This window comes from Coregonus clupeaformis, chromosome 6 (genome assembly GCF_020615455.1).
Source record: "Coregonus clupeaformis isolate EN_2021a chromosome 6, ASM2061545v1, whole genome shotgun sequence".
NCBI classification, from domain to species: Eukaryota; Metazoa; Chordata; class Actinopteri; order Salmoniformes; family Salmonidae; genus Coregonus; species Coregonus clupeaformis.
The window spans coordinates 9,799,323-9,822,324 of NC_059197.1; the positions used below are offsets into that span (position 1 = coordinate 9,799,323).

The following is a 23,002-nucleotide window of genomic DNA, read 5'->3' on the forward strand; positions in this document are numbered from 1 at the left end:
AGAGTGCTGTCCGTTTCACCACCATAGATAGTAGGCTACTTGGAGAGCGCTGTCCGTTTCACCACCATAGATAGTAGGCTACTTGGAGAGTGCTGTCCGTTTCACCACCATAGATAGGAGGCTACTTGGAGAGTGCTGTCCGTTTCACCACCATAGATAGTAGGCTACTTGGAGAGCGCTGTCCGTTTCACCACCATAGATAGTAGGCTACTTGGAGAGTGCTGTCCGTTTCACCACCATAGATAGTAGGCTCCTTGGAGAGCGCTGTCTGTTTCACCACCATAGATAGTAGGCTACTTGGAGAGCGCTGTCCGTTTCAACACCATAGATAGTAGGCTACTTGGAGAGCGCTGTCCATTTCACCACCATAAATAGTAGGCTACTTGGAGAGCGCTGTCCGTTTCACCACCATAGATAGTAGGCTACTTGGAGAGCGCTGTCCGTTTCACCACCATAGATAGTAGGCTCCTTGGAGAGCGCTGTCCGTTTCACCACCATAGATAGTAGGCTACTTGGAGAGTACTGTCCGTTTCACCACCATAGATAGTAGGCCACTTGGAGAGTGCTGTCCGTTTCACCACCATAAATAGTAGGCTACTTGGAGAGCGCTGTCCGTTTCACCACCATAGATAGTAGGCTACTTGGAGAGCGCTGTCCGTTTCACCACCATAGATAGTAGGCTCCTTGGAGAGCGCTGTCCGTTTCACCACCATACATAGTAGGCTACTTGGAGAGCCTACTATCTTCTGCGCTGCTACGTTGTGTTTGACTATGTGTTCCGGGACCTGCCTATTTACAAATTAAGCACTGCATATAGCCCAACGTTTGTAGAACAACTAAAGTTATATTAATAACTCTAAATTAAGCATATAGGAGTACCTTTTTCTTTGTTAACCGCTCAACACAGAATAGCTGCATGTGCGAACTCCCTCAAATTGTTTGGAGAATTTTATTTTATTCAGCTTTGTTCAATTGCATTCTTCATACTATAAAATAATGCCACGGAATTCTAAGCAAATCTTGTCTGCTAAATGAACTAGTGTAGCCCACAGCCATTTGTCATAGCCGGATCAGGACCTAACATAAGGACAACTCAGAGTATGCTATTCTGTTCTTCTGAAATAGAATACATTTTCTTCATATCATGTTTATTTAGACCTGTCTAAAATAAATAATGGATGTATTGTGAAGGTGTAGGCTATATTACATGGATTTATTATACTTTTTTAAATGTAGATGTTCCAAAGGTCTGCATCAGTAGCTTGTAGGCTATGTGTGGAAGCCAGGAGATGCTAAATGTGTTTATATTAATGAATGGTCAATTACCGTGAGACCGACAGTTATTTGCTTGACAATCACTGGCTGACGAAATTTCGTGACCGCCACAGCCCTAATTGTGTATGTGTGCCATTCAGAGGGTGAAAAGTGCCTTTGAACAGGGTTTGGTAGTAGGTTCCAGGTTGAACGGTTTGTGTGTCAAGAACTGCAACGCTGCTTGGTTTTTCACGCTTAAACCGTGTGTATCAAGAATGGTCCAGCACCCAAAGGACATCCAGCAAACTTAACAACTGTGGGAAGCATTGGAGTCAACATGGGCCAGCATCCCTGTGGAACGCTTTCGACACCTTATAGAGTTCATGCCCGACGAATTGAAGCTGTTCTGAGGGAAAAAAGTAGGTGCAACTGAATATTAGGATGGTGTTCCTAATGTTTTGTACACTCTGTGTAGACTAGAGGAAACCTCAAGTGTTTGTAGCAGAACACCCTAAATTCGTCGGGGCATGGACTCTACAAGGTGTCCAAAGCAGGATGTCCTTTGGGTGGTGGGCTATTCTTGATACTCACGGAAAATGGTTGAGCGTGAAAAACCCAGCAGCGTTGCAGTTCTTGACACACTCAAACCGGTGCGCCTGGAACCTACTACCATACCCTGTTCAAAGGCACTTACATCTTTTGTCTTTCCCATTCACCCTCAATGGCACACATATACAATCCATGTCTCAATTGTCTAAATGCTTATAAATCCTTCTTTAACCTGTCTCCTCCCCTTCATCCACACTGATTGAAGTGGATTTAATAAGTGACATCAATAAGGGATCATAGCTTTCACCTGGTCAGTCTATATCATGGAAAGAGCACTCGGTGTATATAGACTATGCTTGTGGTAGTATTGAGAGCCATGGATGGACTCACTTCTTCAGGTGCATAACGACAGTGGGGAGGAGGGTCAGCTTTTTTAAGGCTGGCTTCTTCTGAGCGTTCAGTGTTCTGTCCTCCTGTAAATCACACCGTTAGAATGGTACACCCACACCCGCATTGAAGACCTATGACAGAACACACACACACACAGTTTGGGGCCAGAATGTCACCTCTGCAGCTTCTGTCATCTTGGTGATCATGGCGCTGACCACGTCGTCAGCGTCACTTATGAACGTTCCCCCGTCGCGGTTCCGTCGTCGCTTCCCGCTCTGGGCCTTCTTACGAGCCAGCATCACGTCAAAGTCCGACATGAAGCTGGTGCTGAATAGAAAGAGTCAGCCAGTTAGCCACGGCTCCACTATAGAATGAAAGTATAGCGGCAAGAGGAAAATCGATTGATTGAAAACATTGACAGACTTCATGAGATACTCACTCTTGGCCACCACCCCTGCCCACGCCCTCGTCAGAGTCAGAGTCGTCTGCCATTGCTTTCTTTGCCGAGGCCTGTGATTGGTTCTTATCCCCCTCCAGATCCTCCTGATTGAAACCCTATTGGTGCAGAAACATCAAATGTCAGCCGTTGGGATCGGGAATCAAAGATGCGGTATAGTTTCGGTGTCTAGACAATTCCCAAGAGTCCCTAAACCTTTGGGGTCGGTTTCCCGGACACATTAAGCCTAATCCTGGACTAAAAGCTCTTTCAATGGAGATTCTCTGTTGAGAATGCTTTTTGGTCCTGGACAAGATTAATCTGTGATTGGGAAACCAACCCTTGATGTTCACAGATCTGAAAGGACTTGATATGGTCAAAATACCATTTCACTGTATTTTTCTCATGGCAGTATTTTATGTTTCTTAATAACAAAAGTTATAGGCTAAATATGCTTTATGGTTAGTGGCCACTAGTCCAGTCCAATCAGATCTGTAGAAAGTGCAGGATGCTAGGATGCTAGGGGGACCAATGGAGCCAGAACGCTAGGAGAGGAGGCAACAATGTCACGGAGTCCCAACCTTCATACTTTCAAGCATGGTGGTGGCTGCATCATTTTATGGATATGCTCTTCAACGGCAAGGACTATGGAGTTTTTGGTGGGATAAAAATAAATTGAGTAGCACAGGCAAAATCCTAGAGAAAAACCTGGTTCGGTCTGCTTTCCAACAGACACTGGGAGACAAAATTCACCTTTCAGCAGGACAATAACCTAAAACTCAAGGCCAAATGTACACTGGATTTGCTTACCAAGATGACTTAGAATGTTTGTGAATGGCTTAGTTACCGTTTTTACTTTGATTGGCTTGAAAATCTATGGCAAGACTTGAAAATGGCTGTTTAGCAATGATCAACAAACAACTTGACAGATCTTGAAGAGTTAAAAATAATAGAAATGGGCAAATATTGTACAATCCAGATGTGCAACGCTCTTAGAGACTTACCCAGAAAGACTCACAGCTGTAATCGCTGCCAAAGGTGATTCTAACATGTATTGATACTTAACTACTCAAGAAAATTAGAGCTTTATTTTTCATAAATATTTAATAAATGTTAGAATTATTCTTCCACTTTGACATAGTATTTAGTGTAGATTGAAAAAAAGCAGAAGAATTAAATCAATTTCTGAAATCACTGTATCTACCTCAATTACCTCGAACCCCTGCACAGTGACTTGGTAATGGTACCCGTGTATATAGCCAAGTTATCGTTACTCACTGTGTATTTATAATTTTGTGTTATTACTTTTCTATTATTTCTCTATTTTCTTTCTCTCTGCATTGTTGGGAAGGAACCGTAAGTAAGCATTTCACTGTTGTTTACGAAGCATGTCTTGAATACAATTGTATTTGTAAAGTGGGTAAAACTCACCGTAAACTCTTCCCCCTCTTCATCGCCTGAGTCACCAAAAATGTCAGCAATCATTTTCCTATACGAGACAGCATAGGAACCCTACAATCAGAACCAACCATACAACCTACAATACACACGCATCCTTTCAGTTCATATGTACCCATAGTTACATAGCTACCTCAATTACTTCATACCCCAGCACAGCTGTACTGTTAACGCAAAATGACACAACGACTAGGTTCCAGTTTAACAACGTTTACTTCACCGGATTACCACAGTACATAGTCGCCATCACACTCAGGCCAGGTCCATCAGAGAGACTACTACGCAGGAGTACTAACAACAGAGTGATAGCACCGTAATAACAGAAAGGAGTGTGTGGGGGGATCGGAACACTTACTCTTCCTCGTCGCCTGATTCGCTGTCGCTACCAAACAGTGTTTTCTCATCCTTCTTCCCCCCTTCCGCCTTCTGTCCATCATCCTCGTCTTCGCTTTCTGAGCCCAGTTCCCGCAGTTTGGCCATGGTTTTGTCGGGCGTCTCCAAGCCTGCGTCGCTGTCAGAGTTCTCATCGTCGGACACGGCGCGGCTCTTCTTCGCCGCTGAGGGAGAGGAGTCACCATCATTATGATCATCCTCAGCTCCTCGGCTCTGGCCAAAACTATTTTATTTATCCAGGAAGTCCAATTAAGGTCAGAATACCTCTTTTACAAGGGAGACCTGGCCAACAGAGCAGCTCAATAAAAGAAAGACAGACCTAACACACCACAGTGTAGGAAATAGAGGGTAATTTAAGATGCAGCCTTAATCTCCACACACTCGCTTACTATCAGACTTCAAGATAAGGTGTGCATCTTAAAATGCCACCCTATTCCCCATACAGTACATTACTTTTGACCAGAGCCACCCAATTGCGCTGGCCCAGCTGCTGGTCTGTTATCTTACCTGGTTCGTCAGCCTTCTCCTCCTCACTGTCTGACAGGATGGCTTTCTTCCTCTTCACTGTAACGACACATATACTTTCATAAAAATCACATTAAGATACCGCCAGATGGATGGAGTTCGATACCTGATAGATACAGTGCAGGGATGTGCCTCTTTCACTTAAAAAAAGAACAATATGTTTTAGTTTGAAACAATTTGGTGCGATTCACTTAGACTTCTTATAAAAACACATTCATTTTCCATTATAAATTCAAATCTGCTGCTGATGGAGTACATTAGTTGGGCCTCTCTGAGCTGGATCTGTCGGAGCCAAAAATGTAAAAGAAAATGACATTTCTTGAGTTATCTTAGATTAATTCTGACTATTTTGAGGAAGTGAGGGAAGTAAGTATTTGTTCCCCTGCTGAATTTGTACGTTTGCCCACTGACAAAGAAATGATCAGTCTATAATTTTTATGGTAGGTTTGTTTGAACAGTGAGAGAGAATAACAACAACAAAAAATCCAGAAAAACACATGTCAAAAATGTTATAAATTGATTTGCATTTTAATGAGGGAAATACGTATTTGACCCCTCTGCAAAACATGACTTAGTACTTGGTGGCAAAACCCTTGTTGGCAATCACAGAGGTCAGACATTTCTTGTAGTTGGCCACCAGGTTTGCACACATCTCAGGAGGGATTTTGTCCCACTCCTCTTTGCAGATCTTCTCCAAGTCATTAAGGTTTTGAGGCTGACGTTTGGCAACTCGAACCTTCAGCTCCCTCCACAGATTTTCTATGGGATTAAGGTCTGGAGACTGGCTAAGCCACTCCAGGACCTTAATGTGCTTCTTCTTGAGCCACTCCTTTGTTGCCTTGGCCGTGTGTTTTGGGTCATTGTCATGCTGGAATACCCATCCACGACCCATTTTCAATGCCCTGGCTGAGGGAAGGAGGTTCTCACCCAAGATTTGATGGTACATGGCCCTGTCCATCGTCCCTTTGATGCGGTGAAGTTGTCCTGTCCCCTTAGCAGAAAAACACCCCCAAAGCATAATGTTTCCACCTCCATGTTTGACGGTGGGGATGGTGTTCTTGGGGTCATAGGCAGCATTCCTCCTCCTCCTCACCGTTCTCATGATCATTGCAACTCCACGAGGTGAGATCTTGCATGGAGCCCCAGGCCAAGTGAGATTGACAGTTATTTTGTGTTTTTTCCATTTGCGAATAATCGCACCAACTGTTGTCACCTTCTCACCAAGCTGCTTGGCGATGGTCTTGTAGCCCATTCCAGCCTTGTGTAGGTCTACAATCTTGTCCCTGACATCCTTGGAGAGCTCTTTGGTATTGGCCATGGTGGAGAGTTTGGAATCTGATTGACTGATTGCTTCTGTGGACAGGTGTCTTTTATACAGGTTGAGATTATACAAACTGAGATTAGGAGCACTCCCTTTAAGAGTGTGCTCCTAATCTCAGCTCGTTACCTGTATAAAAGACACCTGGGAGCCAGAAACCTTTCTGATTGAGAGGGGGTCAAATACTTATTTCCCTCATTAAAATGCAAATCAATTTATAACATTTTTTACATGCGTTTTTCTGGATTTTTTTGTTGTTATTCTGTCTCTCACTGTTCAAATAAACCTACCATTAAAATGATAGACTGATCATTTCTTTGTCAGTGGGCAAACGTACAAAATCAGCAGGGGATCAAATACTTTTTTCCCCCTGGTTACTGAGTCTCAAAATGGACAAACAGTACTAACTTCTTTCTAGTTTTTCAAGTGAAGGTCTTTTAAGGGAGTATGCGAGCACACTCGTTTGGTTCACCTAGCATGCTGACACCTTTAGGTTTAAGGTTACAATTAGGATTATGATTAGTTTTAGGGTTAGGAGACTGGGGTTAAGGTTAGGTGTTAGGGAAAAGAGGATTTTGAATGGGAATCAATGTTTTGGTCCCCACTTGGATAGTAAAACCAACGTGTGTGTGTGACAAGTATATATTTATGGTGTATGCAGGCACCTGAGCTGAGCCATACGGGAGACTGGGCATCTACCACCCCACTATCATATTTGGGGGGGGGCAATTGATGTCACCTGTTAAATCCACGCTGCTGGGTTTTTCACGCTCAACAATTTCCTGTGTATCAAGAATACTCCACCACCCAAAGGACATCCAGCCAACATGACAACTGTGGTAAGCATTGGAGTCAACATGGGCCAGCATTCTTTGAAGTATAAAAATGTATAAAAAGTATTTTTATTTTTTTATATATACAAAACGCATTGAATAACAGATTCACTACATGGAACAACAGTTTGTCACCAAATAAAATCAAAAGGAAGTTTGTTCTGAAGTGTCTGTCCTTTAGCTGAGAAATATAATAAAGATCAGGAAACATTTGTTATTTTTTTAAACATGTATTTAACCCCTTATATTTGGCACTAAACAGTCTCCAAAAAATTTTTCAACTGGTACCGGGGGACCTTCAGACGAGTCTTGTGAGTCCTTGAGCACAACAACCAACATGTACGCGTTCGTGAGAGCCTCACATTTCCAAAGAGGGGTCATATTAGTGTGTTCAGACGCTACAGACAGAAGTTGGCAGATCGGCTGTACCGACTTCAGACGAGCAAAATGGACAACACCATCGTGTTCGTGAGTCTCATCTTTCCATAGACGAATGCGAATTAGATTTCCGTGGGGGCGCGGACATCGACCTTCTTGTTTAAAGCAAAACGACCAAAACTCTTGCTGATGGTGAACCTGAACAATGAAAAAAAAAAAAATTATGTAAGCCCGATCAGCAGTATAGCCAAATGCCAGTTGTCTCAGCTTACCTTTATTCCAAAAAGAAATTAAACAGCGCATTTGATAACAATAACCTAGCAAATTACATTGGTTGTCACTCAACTAATAAAGCCTAATAGTGTGCAAGCCATTTTACAAACATTTGAATGCTGAAGGTGACACGCAAATGTGCAAGATCAGGAATAGACCTCTCGTTGGTCAGCGCGCGAAGCAGTGCACAGTTTGACTAGGCTACTAATATTGCATGAGGTTGTTCGGCATGCAAAATGACTTGTAGATCAATAGTAGGTCTGTCCCAGACGGAAAAAAATATTGGTTGTCTGTTCTTTTGACCAATTGATTGGTCGAAAGGTTAAAACACATATTTTTCCATTTACAGTACCAGTCAAAAGTTTGGACACACCTCCTCATTCAATGGTTGTTATTTTTACTATTTTCTACATTGTAGAATAATAGTGAAGACATCAAAACTATGAAATAACACATATGGAATAATGTAGTAACCAAAAAAGTGTTAAACAAATCCAAATATATTTTATATATTTGAGATTTTTCAAAGTAGCCACCCTTTGCCTTGATGACAGCTTTGCAAGCTCTTGGCATTCTCTCAACCAGCTTCATGAGGTAGTCACCTGGAATGCATTTCAATTAACAGGTGTGCCTTCTTAAAAGTTACTTTGTGGAATTTATTTCCTTCTTAATGAGTTTGAGCCAATCAGTTGTGTTGTGACAAGGTAGGGGTGGTATACAGAAGATAGCCCTATTTGGTAAAAGACCAGGTCCATATTATGGCAAGAACAGCTAAAATATGCAAAGAGAAACGACAGTTCTTTACTTTAAGACATGAAGGTCAGTCAATCAGGAACATTTCAAGTGCAGTAGCAAAAAACAATAAAGCGCTATGATGAAACTGTGTATCATGAGGACCACCACAGGAATGGAAGATCCAGTTACCTCTGCTGCAGAGGATAAGTTCATTAGAGTTACCAGCCTCAGAAATTGCAGCCCAAATAAATGCTTCAGATTTCAAGTAACAGACACATCTCAACATCAACTGTTCAGAGGGGACTGTGTGAATCAGGCCTTCATGGTCGAATTGCTGCAAAGAAACCACTACTAAAGGACACCAATAAGAAGAAGAGACCTGCTTGGGCCAAGAAACACGAGCAATGGACATTAGACCGGTGGACATCTGTCCTTTGGTCTAATGAGTCCAAATTTGAGATTTTTGGTTCCAACCTTTGTGAAGCATGGAGGAGGTGTGCTGGTGTGGGGGTGCTTTGCTGGAATGCCAAGAGCGTGCAAATCTGTCAAGGCAAAGGGTGGCTACTTTGAAGAATTTAAAATATGTACATGATTCCATATGTGTTATTTCATAGTTTTGATATCTTCACTATTATTCTACAATGTAGAAAATTGTAAAAAATAAAGAAAAACCCTTGAATAAGTAGGTGTATCCAAACTTTTGACTGGTACTGTATGTGTTTTAAATCAAATCAACTATATTCAAGGAGCTTGTCTGATGCTTTAAGCACACAGTTTGATTAAATAATTAAGACATACAAATGACTAGAGGGAGTCCGACCAGCAATTGATTTGATTGTGGAGGAGAGATTCAGACTTGCTGCGCTGTGTATTTTTTAAAGATAGCAAGTGACTGACTAGTGCCTCTCTTCATGCTGCAGCAACCACCAAAGAAGATCAAAGTGTTTATCGCGCTGTCCATGTTTCTAAAGCTGCAACATAATTACAACCATTTCTGACTTTAAAGTTCTGTTCCCAAAATCCCTCATTTGTTTAGGAAAATCCCTCAACCCTTGCTCTCTTTAGTTGACACATGCACGCATCGTACGCACGTGACCAAATACCTATTTGAACTGGACTAGTATTACTAGAGAACGTTGGTTATGTAATTATTACTCCAGAATGGCCTTTATTCCAGAGGACAATTCGAACAGGGTTATTTTTTTCCAAACTGCCCCCTGTGATTCTTTTTTCAATCAATTGACAGTTATGACGGAAGCCTGAAGGTTTTATTCTAGGGGTGAAGATACATTATTTCAACATGTCCATGTGATAGGGTCACACTGATAACTCGAGCTTGGTGTCGCCATAATATTTGAATTGAGGAAGTGTGATCATAACCATTAGGATATTTTAGCGATCCGCAGTACATCTTAAATGCCCCCCAGCCTTAAGATGTGAGCTAAACAGTGCAATTGCACTTGAGATGCGTTTTAAGGCTATGGATGAGAAAGTGAACTTATCATTTCCAAACGTTTAGGTCAGTTGTACGCTGCTGCTTTGCGATCTATTAACAGCAAGGGTTGCATTAAATATAATCAATATTTTTTACTGATGCATTTGGTATTAAATTCATTCGCCCAAAACATATAAACAAAAGCATTCACTGTGGAAGTTGATAGGCTACATGTAGGCCATTCATATATAGCTTAGGCCATTCATATATAGCTTATGCGCATCACTTAGTTACATTTATTGAATCCGTTATTGTTTTCTTGCGCAAACTACGAGCAACACCTGTCAAACGCAGACATTTCCCTTAAAACACAGGGATGTTGATTCGCATGGGGCGAGTATTATCAGAGGACCTTGGAGTTCACCAAAAAACTAAATTTTTCTGGCTGGAATTATTACTCTCCTGCCATGTAGAAAATTACTGACATGGCAGATTCGGACGGGACTAAAATAAATACATTCATAAAAAATCCTACAATGTGATTTTCTGAAGAAAAAAAATCTCATTTTGTCTGTCATAGTTGACGTGTACCTATGATGAAAATTACAGGCCTCTCTCATCTTTTTACGTGGGAGAACTTGCAAAATTGGTGGCTGACTAAATACTTTTTTCCCCCCACTGTATTTGGGCTTGAAGTGACAAAACCGAAGTGCTTACTTCGTGCAAATTCGTGCCAATTACGTGTACATTGTTTTTCACCTACGTTTCATTTCAGGGCTGGGTTTTATTTGAACGGTACCACCCACCAGCATGGCATTGTTTATTAATCAATCAAAAGAGAATCATTGCGCACTCCCAGAAGATTGGCTGTGGCGTAAAACCCGTAAATTCAGACAGCTGTGTAACCAACAAACTGAAGAAGGCTGTAAAGCCGAAACGTCTGTGTACGCTATCCCTGATGCAGTACTTTCTTTTTTACATTGAATAATGAAGTAAGCTTTTGCGACATATTTTTCAGTTCGAACCCATCACATCTGACTGTTTATTAAAATCAGAAACACCTGCAAAGTTCGCGATTCATGACTGAGCAATATAATAGATAGGGTATGTGCACCTATTAAGCCCACCAAAAATCTAAGTTTAGATATTTCTACATATACTGCCCAAATTTTTTATAAAAATGTTCGCAATGCACTTGTTAGCATTTAAATAGCATTCTGTATGGGATTTTACATGTACTTGTTAACATTGCTGACCTTTGGATTACAGCGGCTGTGGGTTTAGAAAATAGCGCCCCTTGTGTTCAGTGCCGGTATTACTGAATATCCCAGTATGGCACAAGGTCAGTATGAAGGTATGACAATCTGGATACCGCCCAATCCTAGTTATTATTGATCATATTGATTTATTGTCAATTCCATTCTGTATAGAGGGAGTGCTTTTTATGCTACTGTACCCTTTATGCCCCCCAGATAAATGTCACATTTAAAAATGGCATCTATGTATAACAATGCAAAGTTCATTTAACAGTAAAATAAGACAAAATGCATTTAAAAATGTAAGCTGTGAATTCCTGAAATCTTATTATCTTGTTGTAGTTCACCAAGGTATGTTGCTACTGTGTGACTGTGACATACAAGCACGAATGCTAGTATGAAAAACCCATATTTTAAATTGGCAAGAAATAGTAATGAATGCTCATGAAATGTGTTATGATGTGCATACATGAGGTTTTTATCTGAGGGTACCCTCAACAGCAAAGTTTTATTGCATCTTTGAAATTGGCCACTTGTGTGAACATAAACATTACTGTCAATAACTTAATAAAAACAAAATTAATAAGACATCTGATCGACTTGGAATAAAACAACCAGATGAATTTTATGAAACATTAAAACAGTAGAAAAAGTTGTTTTATTTGAATCCAAAGACTTAATGGGTATGTGAGCTCAATAGATATGCTTACCCTAATCTTTGGCTACAGCAAAGATGGTGGATAAATTAAGATTGTTTACTCAGGCCGATTACCATTGAAAAAAAGTATGTCACAGTTTACGGGGTGGGTCTCCCATAGACACTACTGCAATAGCAGCTGGGTCTGGTCTACTTAGTTCATTGACTTTCATTGAACCACAAAGAAACTGCCAAGTGGGGTGTCTCACTTCCACCTCTGGCTACAGCTTTTCGCCATAGCCTACACTTGGCTGCGTGATCCATGGAGCAAATTAAAATAGGTCGTGAAAATTAATGTTTTTACACCTCCCTGTTTTGGGGCAGAAAATTATCATAATCCATTGGATAATTTGTCAAATTTCACTTATTTTGAGCTAGTCTGCATTAAACAATATATATGACCATCTAATAAATATTAAAACTGCGTGATGACGACTGCATTTTAGAAACCCGCTCCCCCCAAGACGAATAGTTTTGACCACTACATTTTTGGCAAAATTAGTTTGCATGGCCCCGGGTTTGCTCATTTTCGACCATTCCATTGATCCTAAAGAGAAATCTCCATCCACCTGGGTCACCGGCCATGCAAAACGAACACGCCCATTGTTTTAATATTTAGGCTATCCATATTACCGGAGCTTGAATTCTTTCCATTTCTATGGCGGATTCCCGGCCACAATTTAGATAAAGCATTGATATATTGCTAGCTTGCTGAAATGAGAGAGAACAAATATAGCTATTTGATCATGTCTGTGTGCATGTCCAAATATTCATGACGTCTGGAATCTGACAGTTTCACTGGAATTAACAAACAGCAAAAGTCAGACAAGCGTCAACATCTTGTATAGGCATGGTTTGGCTGAAACTCATCTCTTGACAGGTAGTCTTTTTCTGAAATAATTATATTCACCTGACTTACAGTATGCCTGTCTTAAATGAAATGGTGCTCATATAATTTTCAATTAGCTAGCTACGGTTAGCATACTAGCTAGTTCCAATGACAACAGTCAGTCAAATTTTATTTGTCACAAGCGTCGAATACAACAGGTGTAGAGCTTACAGTGAAATGCTTACTTACAAGCCCTTAACCAAAAATGCAGTTCAGAAAAATAAGTGTTAAGTAAACAATAGATAAGTAAAAAATGAAAGCAATAAAATAACAGTAAAAATAACAGTAGCGAGGCTATATACAGGGGGTACCGGTACAGCGTCAATGTGCGGGGGCACCGGTTATTTGAGGTAATATGTACATGTAGGTATAGTTAAAGTGACTATGCATAGACAATAAACAGTAGCAGCAGCATAAAAGATGGAGTGGGGGGTGGGAAAATGCAAATAGTCCATGTAGCCATTTGATTAGCTGTTCAGGAGTCTTATGGCTTGGGGGTAGAAGCTGTTAAGAAGCGTTTTGGACCTAGACTTGGCACTCCAGTACCGCTTGCCGTGCGGTAGCAGAGAGAACAGTCTATGACTAAGGTGGCTGGAGTCTGACAATTTTTATGGCCTTCCTCTGACACCGCCTAGTGTAGAGGTCCTGGATGGCAGGAAGCTTGGCCCCAGCGATGTACCTCTGTAGTGCCTTGCGGTCAGAGGCCGAGCAGTTGCCATACCAGGCTGTGATGCAACCAGTCAGGATGCTCTCGATGGTGCAGCTGTATAACTTTTTGAGGATCTGAGGACCCACGCCAAATCTTTTCAGTCTCCTGAGCGGGAATAGGCCTTGTCGTGCCCTCTTCACGACTGTCTTGGTGTGTTTCAACCATGATAGTTCGTTGGTGATGTGGACACCAAGGAACTTGAAGCTCTCAACCTGTTCCACTACAGCCCCGTCGATGAGAATGGGGGCGTGCTCAGTCCTCTTTTTCTTCCTGTAGTCCACAATCATCTCCTTTGTCACATTGAGTGAGAGGTTGTTATCTTGGCACCACATGGCCAGGTCTCTGACCTCCTCCCTATAGGCTGTCTCACCGTTATCGGTGATCAGGCCTACCACTGTTGTGTGATCGGCAAACTTAACGATTGTGGTCCTCTGTAGCTCAATTGGTAGAGCACGGCGCTTGTAACGCCAGGGTAGTGGGTTCGATCCCCGGGACCACCCATACGTAACAATGTATGCACACATGACTGTAAGTCGCTTTGGATAAAAGCGTCTGCTAAATGGCATATTATTATGGTGTTGGAGTCGTGCCTGGCCATGCAGTCGTGGGTGAACAGGGAGTACAGGAGGGGACTGAGCACGCACCCCTGAGGGGCCTCAGTGTTGAGGATAAGTGTGGTAAATGTGTTGTTACCTACCCTTACCACCTGGGAGTGGCCCGTCAGGAAGTCCAGGATCCAGTTGCAGAGGGAGGTGTTTAGTCCCAGGGTCCTTAGCTTAGTGATGAGCTTGAGGGCACTATGGTGTTGAACGCTGAGCTGTAGTCAATGAATAGCATTCTCACGTAGGTGTTCCTTTTGTCCAGGTGGGAAAGGGCAGTGTGGAGTGCAATAGAGATTGCATCATCTGTGGATCGGTTGGGGCGGTATGCAAACTGGAGTTGGTCTATGGTTTCTGGGATAATGGTGTTTATGTGAGCCATGACCAGCCTTTTAAACCACTTTATGGCTACAGACGTGAGTGCTACGGGTCTGTAGTCATTTAGGCAGGTTACCTTAGTGTTCTCGGGCACAGGGACTATGGTGGTCTGCTTAAAACATGTTGGTATTACAGACTCAGTCAGGGACAGGTTGAAAATGTCAGTGAAGACACTTGCCAGTTGGTCAGCGCATGCTCGGAGTACACGTCCCGGTAATCCGTCTGGCCCTGTGGCCTTGTGAATGCTGACCTGCTTAAAAGTCTTACTCACATCGGCTACGGAGAGCGTGATCACTCAGTCGTCCGGAACGGCTGATGCTCTCATGCATGCTTCAGTGTTGCTTGCCTCGAAGCGAGCATAGAAGTGAATTAGCTCGTCTGGTAGGCTCGTGTCACTGGGGAGCTCGCGGCTGTGCTTCCCTTTGTAGTCTAATAGTTTGCAAGCCCTGCCACATCCGACGAGCGTCGGAGCCGGTGTAGTACGATTCAATCTTAGTCCTGTATTGACGCTTTGCCTGTTTGATGGTTCGTCGGAGGGCACAGTGGGATTTCTTATAAGCGTCTGGGTTCGAGTCCTCGATGCACTTATTGATGAAGCCAGTGACTGATGTGGTGTACTCCTCAATGACATCGGAAGAATCCCGGAACATATTCCTGTCTGTGCTAGCAAAACAGTCCTGTAGCTTAGCATCTGCGTCATCTGACCACTTCTTTATTGACCGAGTCACCAGTGCTTCCTGCTTTAGTTTTTGCTTGTAAGCAGGAATCAGGAGGATAGAATTATGGTCAGATTTGCCAAATGGAGGGCATGGGAGAACTTTGTACGCATCTCTGTGTGTGGAGTAAAGGTGGTCTTCAGTTTTTTTCCCTCTGGTTGCACATTTAACATGCTGGTAGAAATGAGGTAAAACTGATTTAAGTTTCCCTGTATTAAGTCCCCGGCCACTAGGAGCGCCACCTCTGGATGAGCGTTTTCCTGTTTGCTTATGCCTTATACAGCTCATTGAGTGCGGTCTTAGTGCCAGCATCGGTTTGTGGTGGTAAATAGACAGCTACGGAAAAAAGATATAGATGAAAACTCTCTCGGTAAATAGTGTGGTCTACAGCTTATCATGTAATACTACCGCAGGTGAGCAAAACAGAGACTTCCTTAATATTAGATTTCACCAGCTGTTTACAAATATACACAGACTGCCACCCCTTGTCTTACCGGAGGCCGTTGTTCCATTTTGCCAATACAGCTGTATGTTATCCAGGTCGTCGTTCAGCCACGACTCGGTGAAACATAAGATATTACAGTTTTTAATGTCCCGTTGGTAGGATATTGGTGATCGTAGCTCATCAGTTTTGTTATCCAATGATTGTACGTTGGCTAATAGGACTGACGGAAGAGGCAGATTACCAACTCACCGTCGGATCCTTACAAGGCACCCGACCTACGTCCCCGATATCTCCGTCTCTTTCTCCTGCGAATGACGGGATTTGGGCCTGGTCGGGTGTTTGAAGTAAATCCTTCGCGTCCAACTCGTTGAAGAAAAAAATCTTCGTCCAGTACGAGGTGAGTAATCGCTGTTCTGATATCCAGAAGCTCTTTTCGGTCGTAAGAGACGGTGGCAGAAACATTATATACAAAAGAAGTTACAAATAATGTGAAAAAACACGCCTAATAGCACAATTGGTTAGGAGCCCGTAAAACGGCAGCCATCTCCTCCGGCGCCATTACAGTCAGTGCCTTATTTGTTGTTATTTCTCTGCTACACGTGGAAATCACCACAACGTTTAAAAATTTGAACTGGGGATCAATGCGTGTGACAAATGTTGCTAACGTTTAAACTGCCATTTGTTTATCGTTTAGACTATAAGAAAAATCATAAAATTACGTGAATTCACAATTCAGATATGGTCCTCCGTATGACCGCTAAGGGGAAATGTAGTTCAATCTACCGCAGTCCTGGCTACCTACCAGATGGTCGTCACTAATTACCACAGCCACAAAAGAATAAATCCCGCCGATTTCTACAACTTCTCTTCTTAAAGCTGCAATACGTAACTTTTGGGGCGACCCGACCAAATTCACATAGAAATCTGAGTTATAGATCTGTACTTCTCATTGAAAGCAAGTCTAAGAAGCGGTAGATCTGTTCTATGTGCGCTATTTCTACGTTTCCCATTCTTAAGTTTTGTTTTTGCATCTTTTACTTTCGGTTTTGTACACCAGCTTCAAACTGCTGAAAACACAAATATTTTTGGTTAAGTTAAATATATTTCACAGCGGTTTAGATGGTACGATGATTCTCTACACTACACTTGCTTGTTTTGCCACAAACTGAAAATTAGGCAAACGATTAGAATTTTAGCAACCAGGAAATGGCAGAGCGATTTCTGCATAGTTCATCTTTAAAATGTGATTTTAAACCTAACCACAGGGCTAACCTTATGCCCAACCCTAAATTTAGACGAAAAAGTGCATTTATTTTCATGCATTTTTACGATTATAGACTATTTTGACTGTGGCTTTGCGATCTAGTGGAAACCCTACCAGACGGAGCTCACCTTACAGCTGCCCCCCACCCACTCAGCAACAATTATCTGCTGTGTGCCTGTTCTCATCAATGTGATGGCTCGTTGCAGTGATGTATGACAGCGTGTTCATCGACGTCCAACACTCTGGTGTTTGAGTGCTTGCGCTTTGTACTTGCAGAGCAATCATTGTACATCCGGGTGTTCACGGTTTGGCATCTTGTAGTCTGGCTATAGACATGCCATTAAGGCAACATTGAAGCCGGCATCCTCTACCATTGACAATGGCTGCATATCAACTGCAATCATTTCTGTAATCAGCGCTGTGATTCTCACTCAGTCCCTAATCGCACTGCTGCCAGCAACAGGTTGGGTCTCACGGCGCCTCCCTTCAGCATTGCACCTGTACGGCCTCTGTAGCGCAATTCCACCTCACAAAGTTTGCATTTCACAACTTTCTCATTTAACTTTTCAAAGTATTGCCATACAGAACTTTGCTGCTGTCGCTTCCCTGTCTCACTCTCTGCCATTTTTCTAACGGTTAACGACAATGACATGCGGAGCGCTTTATAACTGTAGCAGTCCTGTTTGGCTCAGTTGGTAGAGCATGGTGCTTGCAATGCCAGGGTTGTGGGTTCGATTCCCACAGGGGACCAGTATGGAAAATGTATGCACTCACTACCGTAAGTCGCTCTGGATAAGAGCGTCTGCTAAATGACTAAAATGTAAATAATTTGAAAGATGCCCATCTCCTCCTGCTAACATTAAAGCATTGTTGTGTTAGGTATGTTTACTTTTTCCCTTTATGATGATCGGGGCCTGTTAGTGGTAATTTAGTGATAACTGCACTGTGATTTTAATTTGGTTAAAAAAAAAGTTTAGGTTAGGGATTTTTTCTAAACGTTAATGATCCCAATTTCGTTTAAATGTCACACCCCTACTTAATACAGTACAATAACTTGGAACAGATGTAGTATGATTGTGTGTACTAAGCCAGAGTATGCCGATATCTGGAGCAAGTGAACAGAAAATGTATTCGAATAAGTATCAGTAGATTGATTGATTGACTGTGCACTTATCAGGAGTCAACTGTAGATGGCACCTACTTGGCATCTCGTCGTCGTCCTCACTCTCGTCCACCACCCGTTTTGCAGGACCTTCCTTCTCCTGGTCACTGCCTGCAGCTGCTTTCGCTGGCCGAGCCTCCACCTCATCCTCACTGTCGGAGTGCATTACAGCCTTCCACTTCCCTTTCCCCTCGCCGCACTCCTCCTCCTCTCCATCAGACTCCATCTGTGCTTTGTGTTCGGGCGCCTCAGTCTCTGAGTCACTGCGTGCATTCGAGTGTCTGCTCCGGACTCGGGACGGGGGCCGATCCTCGTTCTCAGAGTCGCTCACGGTTGCAGCCTGTTTGGTTTCTTTCTCCTCTACGTCTGAGGTGCTGCCCCTGCGTTTGGGTGGGGGGGAGCCCTCTACGTCTGAGGTGCTGCCCCTGCGTTTGGGTGGGGGGGAGCCCTCAACGTCTGAGGTGCTGCCCCTGCGTTTGGGTGGGGGGGAGCCCTCTACGTCTGAGGTGCTGCCCCTGCGTTTGGGTGGGGGGGAGCCCTCTACGTCTGAGGTGCTGCCCCTGCGTTTGGGTGGGGGGGAGCCCTCTACGTCTGAGGTGCTGCCCCTGCGTTTGGGTGGGGGGGACTCCTCTATGTCCGAGTTACTGCCTCTGCATTTGGGTGGGGGGGAGCCCTCTACGTCTGAGGTGCTGCGTTTGACTGGGGACCCCTCCTTGTTATCGCTGTCTGCAAGCCTAGGGGCCTCCTCCTCAAAGTCACTGTCCTCCCCTTTGTGTCCCTCGTTGTCTGACCCGCTGGCCACGCCGGTTGTCTCCATGGCCTGAGCAGCTCCCTCACCATCACTATTCTCATCCTGCATAACAAACGGTGGAAATATAAAACCCTTCATAAGTCTACGGTTAGGAATGGATGCAGGGTTCTACAGTGCAACCATCTTACTAGCATATGCGGACAAATATTTTGCTGTGCAATCTGACATTATTTAGGAGCACTAGAGCGCTTTGAAAAATGAAAGATTTTAGCTTTATAACCACATTTGTCGTTGTGCTCCTAAATGTCTTTGTGTGCGCCTACATTTATCCTTGTAAAAAATGTCAGCGTAGACCCCTTGGATATTATATATATTTTTTTTTTTACAAGTTAATCTGTATGTGCAAGATGGTGTGGAAATCAAGAGGGCTTGACCACCACACTAGACTGTTGTTGAACACAGGTTATCTGAATGTCTTGCTTAGACGACTATCCCCTTACCTCGGAGTGGCGCGGCTCATTCCTCATCTCCTCTTCCGCATCTGAACCGAGAGCATTTTCGTCCTGTACCGGGGTGCCACCACCATCTACAGGACCAGGACATAACCAACACATGTTTTGGCATTCCAGAATTAATGTACACAACTATTGGTATCATATACAATGGGCATGACTACCATGTACACAATAATATTGATACAACAGTAGCTACGATGGGTAAAGGTATGTCCATAATAAATCGCTGCTCTGCCTTCTTAACAATATCAACAGGGCAGGTCCTACAGGCCCTAGTTTTGTCACTCCTGGACTACCGCCCAGTTGTGTGGTAAGGTGCCACAAAGAGGAAATTGGGAAAAGTATAACTGGCCCAGAACAAGGCAGCACGGCTGGCCCTTAAATGTACATGTAGAGTTAACATAAATAATACGCATAGCTCAAAGTAAAGGAGAGATTGACTTCATCACTACTTGTTTTTGTAAGACATATTGACACGTTGAATGCACCGAGCTGTCTGTTTAAACTACTAACACAGCTCGGACACCCATGCATACCCCACAAGAGGGCACACACTTATTGTGAAATCTGTTGTCAAATATATTTTAATGTTCACAAATACTATTATAATGTATATTACTGCCTTCATTTTTACTGGACCCAGGAAGAGTGGGGATCCATAATAAATACAAATACCAAAAATACACGAAAGAACAGACATCTCGTTGCTGGTACAATAAACAACAAAGCAATTCTAGGACCTAACTAGCAAGCTAGTCCCCGCCGAGGCGGAATCAAAGCAGTTCTTACCAGAGTGGTTCCCGGAGAAGAATTCGTCCTCTTCGCCATCCATTTGTCCGAAAGACACTACGGACAATCAGCTCAGTACTTAGGCTCAGCGATTAATCCATTGTATCTGTATTTATTGCATCAACGAGAAAATGCAAGTTCCGAAACAAGCAATCTAACGTTACACCGACAAATGTGGGCCCTACTGCTAGCGAACGTTAGCTAGTTAGCAACCACAACTTGAACGTCAAGATCTAGCTAATGAAATAATACCATCTGGTCGGAAAGCTAGCCAGCAATGAGTGTCTCTGGCCGTCAACAAATTAAAACAACAGCTAATTGATCAACATTAGCAAGTAACGTTACCTGAAGAAAACAATCCTGCGATGTCCCAAATGGCGTCAAAGAACTGGAGCCGTCATATGCACATGCGTTTGGTCCCGCTTCGAATGACGTAATTGTTATGCGCCTTTACATGTAGTTTGAAATTATTTGGGACTTCTGTTGTACACAGTCGTGGTCAAACGTTTTGCGAATGACACAAGTATTGGTCTTCACAAAGTTGCTGCTTCAGTGTTTTGAGATATTTTTGTCAGATGTTACTATGGTATACTGAAGTATAATTACAAGCATTCTATAAGTGTCAAAGGCTTTTATTGACAATTACATTAAGTTTATGCAAAGAGTCAATATTTGCAGTGTTGACCCTTCTTTTTCAAGACCTCTGCAATCCGCCCTGGCATGCTGTCAATTAACTTCTGGGCCACATCCTGACTGATGGCAGCCCATTCTTGCATAATCAATGCTTGGAGTTTGTCAGAATTTGTGGGGTTTTGTTTGTCCACCCACCTCTTGAGGATCAACCACAAATTCTCAATGGGATTAAGGTCTGGGGAGTTTCCTGACCATGGACCAAAAATGTCAATGTTTTGTTCCCCGAGCCACTTAGTTATCACTTTTGCCTTATGGCAAGGTGCTCCATCATGCTGGAAAAGGCATTGGTCGTCACCAAACTGTTCTTGGATGGTTGGGAGAAGTTTCTCTCGGAGGATGTGTTGGTACCATTTTTTATTAATGTCTGTGTTCTTAGGCAAAATTGTGAGTGAGCCCACTCCCTTGGCTGAGAAGCAACCCCACACATGAATGGTCTCAGGATGCTTTACTGTTGGCATGACACAGGACTGATGGTAGCGCTCACCTTATCTTCTCCGGACACTGTGTTTTCTGGATGCCCCAAACAATCAGAAAGGGGATTCATCAGAGAAAATGACTTTACCCCAGTCCTCAGCAGTCCAATCCCTGTACCTTTTGCAGAATATCAGTCTGTCCCTGATGTTTTTCCTGGAGAGAAGTGGCTTCTTTGCTGCCCTTCTTGACACCAGGCCATCCTCCAAAAGTATTCGCCTCACTGTGCGTGCAGATGCACTCACACCTGCCTGCTGCCATTCCTGAGCAAGCTCTGCAGTGGTGGTGCCCCGATCCCGCAGCTGAATCAACTTTAGGAGACGGTCCTGGCGCTTGCTGGACTTTCTTGGGCGCCCTGACGCCTTCTTACATTTACATTTACATTTTAGTCATTTAGCAGACGCTCTTATCCAGAGCGACTTACAGTTAGCACATACATTGTTTTATCGAACCCACAACCCTGGCGTTGCAAACGCCATGCTCTACCAACTGAGCTACATCCCCTGCCGGCCATTCCTTCCCCTACCCTGGACGACGCTGGGCCAATTGTGCGCCGCCCCATGGGTCTCCCAGTCGCGGCCGGCTACGACAGAGCCTGGATTCGAACCAGGATCTCTAGTGGCACAGCTAGCACTGCGATGCAGTGCCTTAGACCACTGCGCCACTCGGGAGAATAACAATTGAACCTCTCTCCTTGAAGTTCTTGATGATCCGAGAAATGGTTGATTTAGGTGCAATCTTACTAGCAGCAATATCCTTGCCTGTGAAGCCCTTTTTGTGCAAAGCAATGATGACAGCACGTGTTTCCTTGCAGGTAACCATGGTTAACAGAGGAAGAACAATGATTTCAAGCACCACCCTCCTTTTAAAGCTTCCAGTCTGTTATTCTAACTCAATCAGCATGACAGAGTGATCGCCAGCCTTGTCAAAGTCAACACTCTCACCTGTGTTAACGAGAGAATCACTGACATGATGGCAGCTGGTCCTTTTGTGGCAGGGCTGAAATGCAGTGGAAATGTTTTTTTTGGGATTATGTACATTTTCATGGCAAAGAGGGATTTTGCAATTAATTGCAGTTCATCTGATCACTCTTCATGACATTCTGGAGTATATGCAAATTGCCATCATCAAAACTGAGGCAGCAGACTTCTTTTCTTTTTTGGGGTGGGGGATGGATCAGCTTAATATTGCAGATAGATTGTATCTTCTATCAATGTAATTGTCTGCATCACTTCCAATCCCCCATGTTTATTTTTATTTTTTATATATATATATTCCCCTTTATTACAGACTTTGTGAAAATTAGTATTTGTGTCATTCTCAAAACTTTTGACCACGACTGTACAGTACTTTTGTACGGTAGGCTACCGTACATTAAAGGATGACTTTAAATTTTTTATAACCAAATCTAAATTTTTTATGTAAATGGCATGTTATAGAAGGGTCCAGACACCTTTTTTGTTGTTGTGATTTCACGTTGTAGAGAAATTTACCCCAAACAGCAAATCACTTCCTCATCCTCATTGTTGTATAGGGTCCTGAAAAAACATGAACAAAACGTATTTTTAGAAACGGCAAAGCTCTAGTGATGCAGGTCTTTAGATGTTGTACGCATGAAGTTGTGTCATTCTGAACTTTATCCACCTGCTGCTACAGGTACCTGCCAAAATAAAGGAAACACCAACATAGTG

General features: G+C 43.1%; 1 protein-coding gene across 1 annotated transcript; it reads right to left on the reverse strand.

Moving 5' to 3' along the window:
• Window positions 1-2,189: 2,189 nt before the first annotated feature.
• Window positions 2,190-20,581, reverse strand: LOC121567285 (protein IWS1 homolog). Its single transcript, XM_045220927.1, has 10 exons — window positions 20,493-20,581; window positions 20,148-20,253; window positions 19,344-19,429; window positions 18,132-18,945; window positions 4,988-5,044; window positions 4,443-4,644; window positions 4,061-4,118; window positions 2,633-2,748; window positions 2,349-2,520; window positions 2,190-2,276 (listed from the first exon to the last, which is right to left on the reverse strand). The coding sequence occupies exons 2-10, from the start codon at window positions 20,188-20,190 to the stop codon at window positions 2,190-2,192; spliced, it is 1,635 nt and encodes a 544-aa protein (XP_045076862.1). The 5' UTR covers window positions 20,191-20,253; window positions 20,493-20,581.
• Between the last annotated feature and the right edge of the window lie 2,421 nt (window positions 20,582-23,002).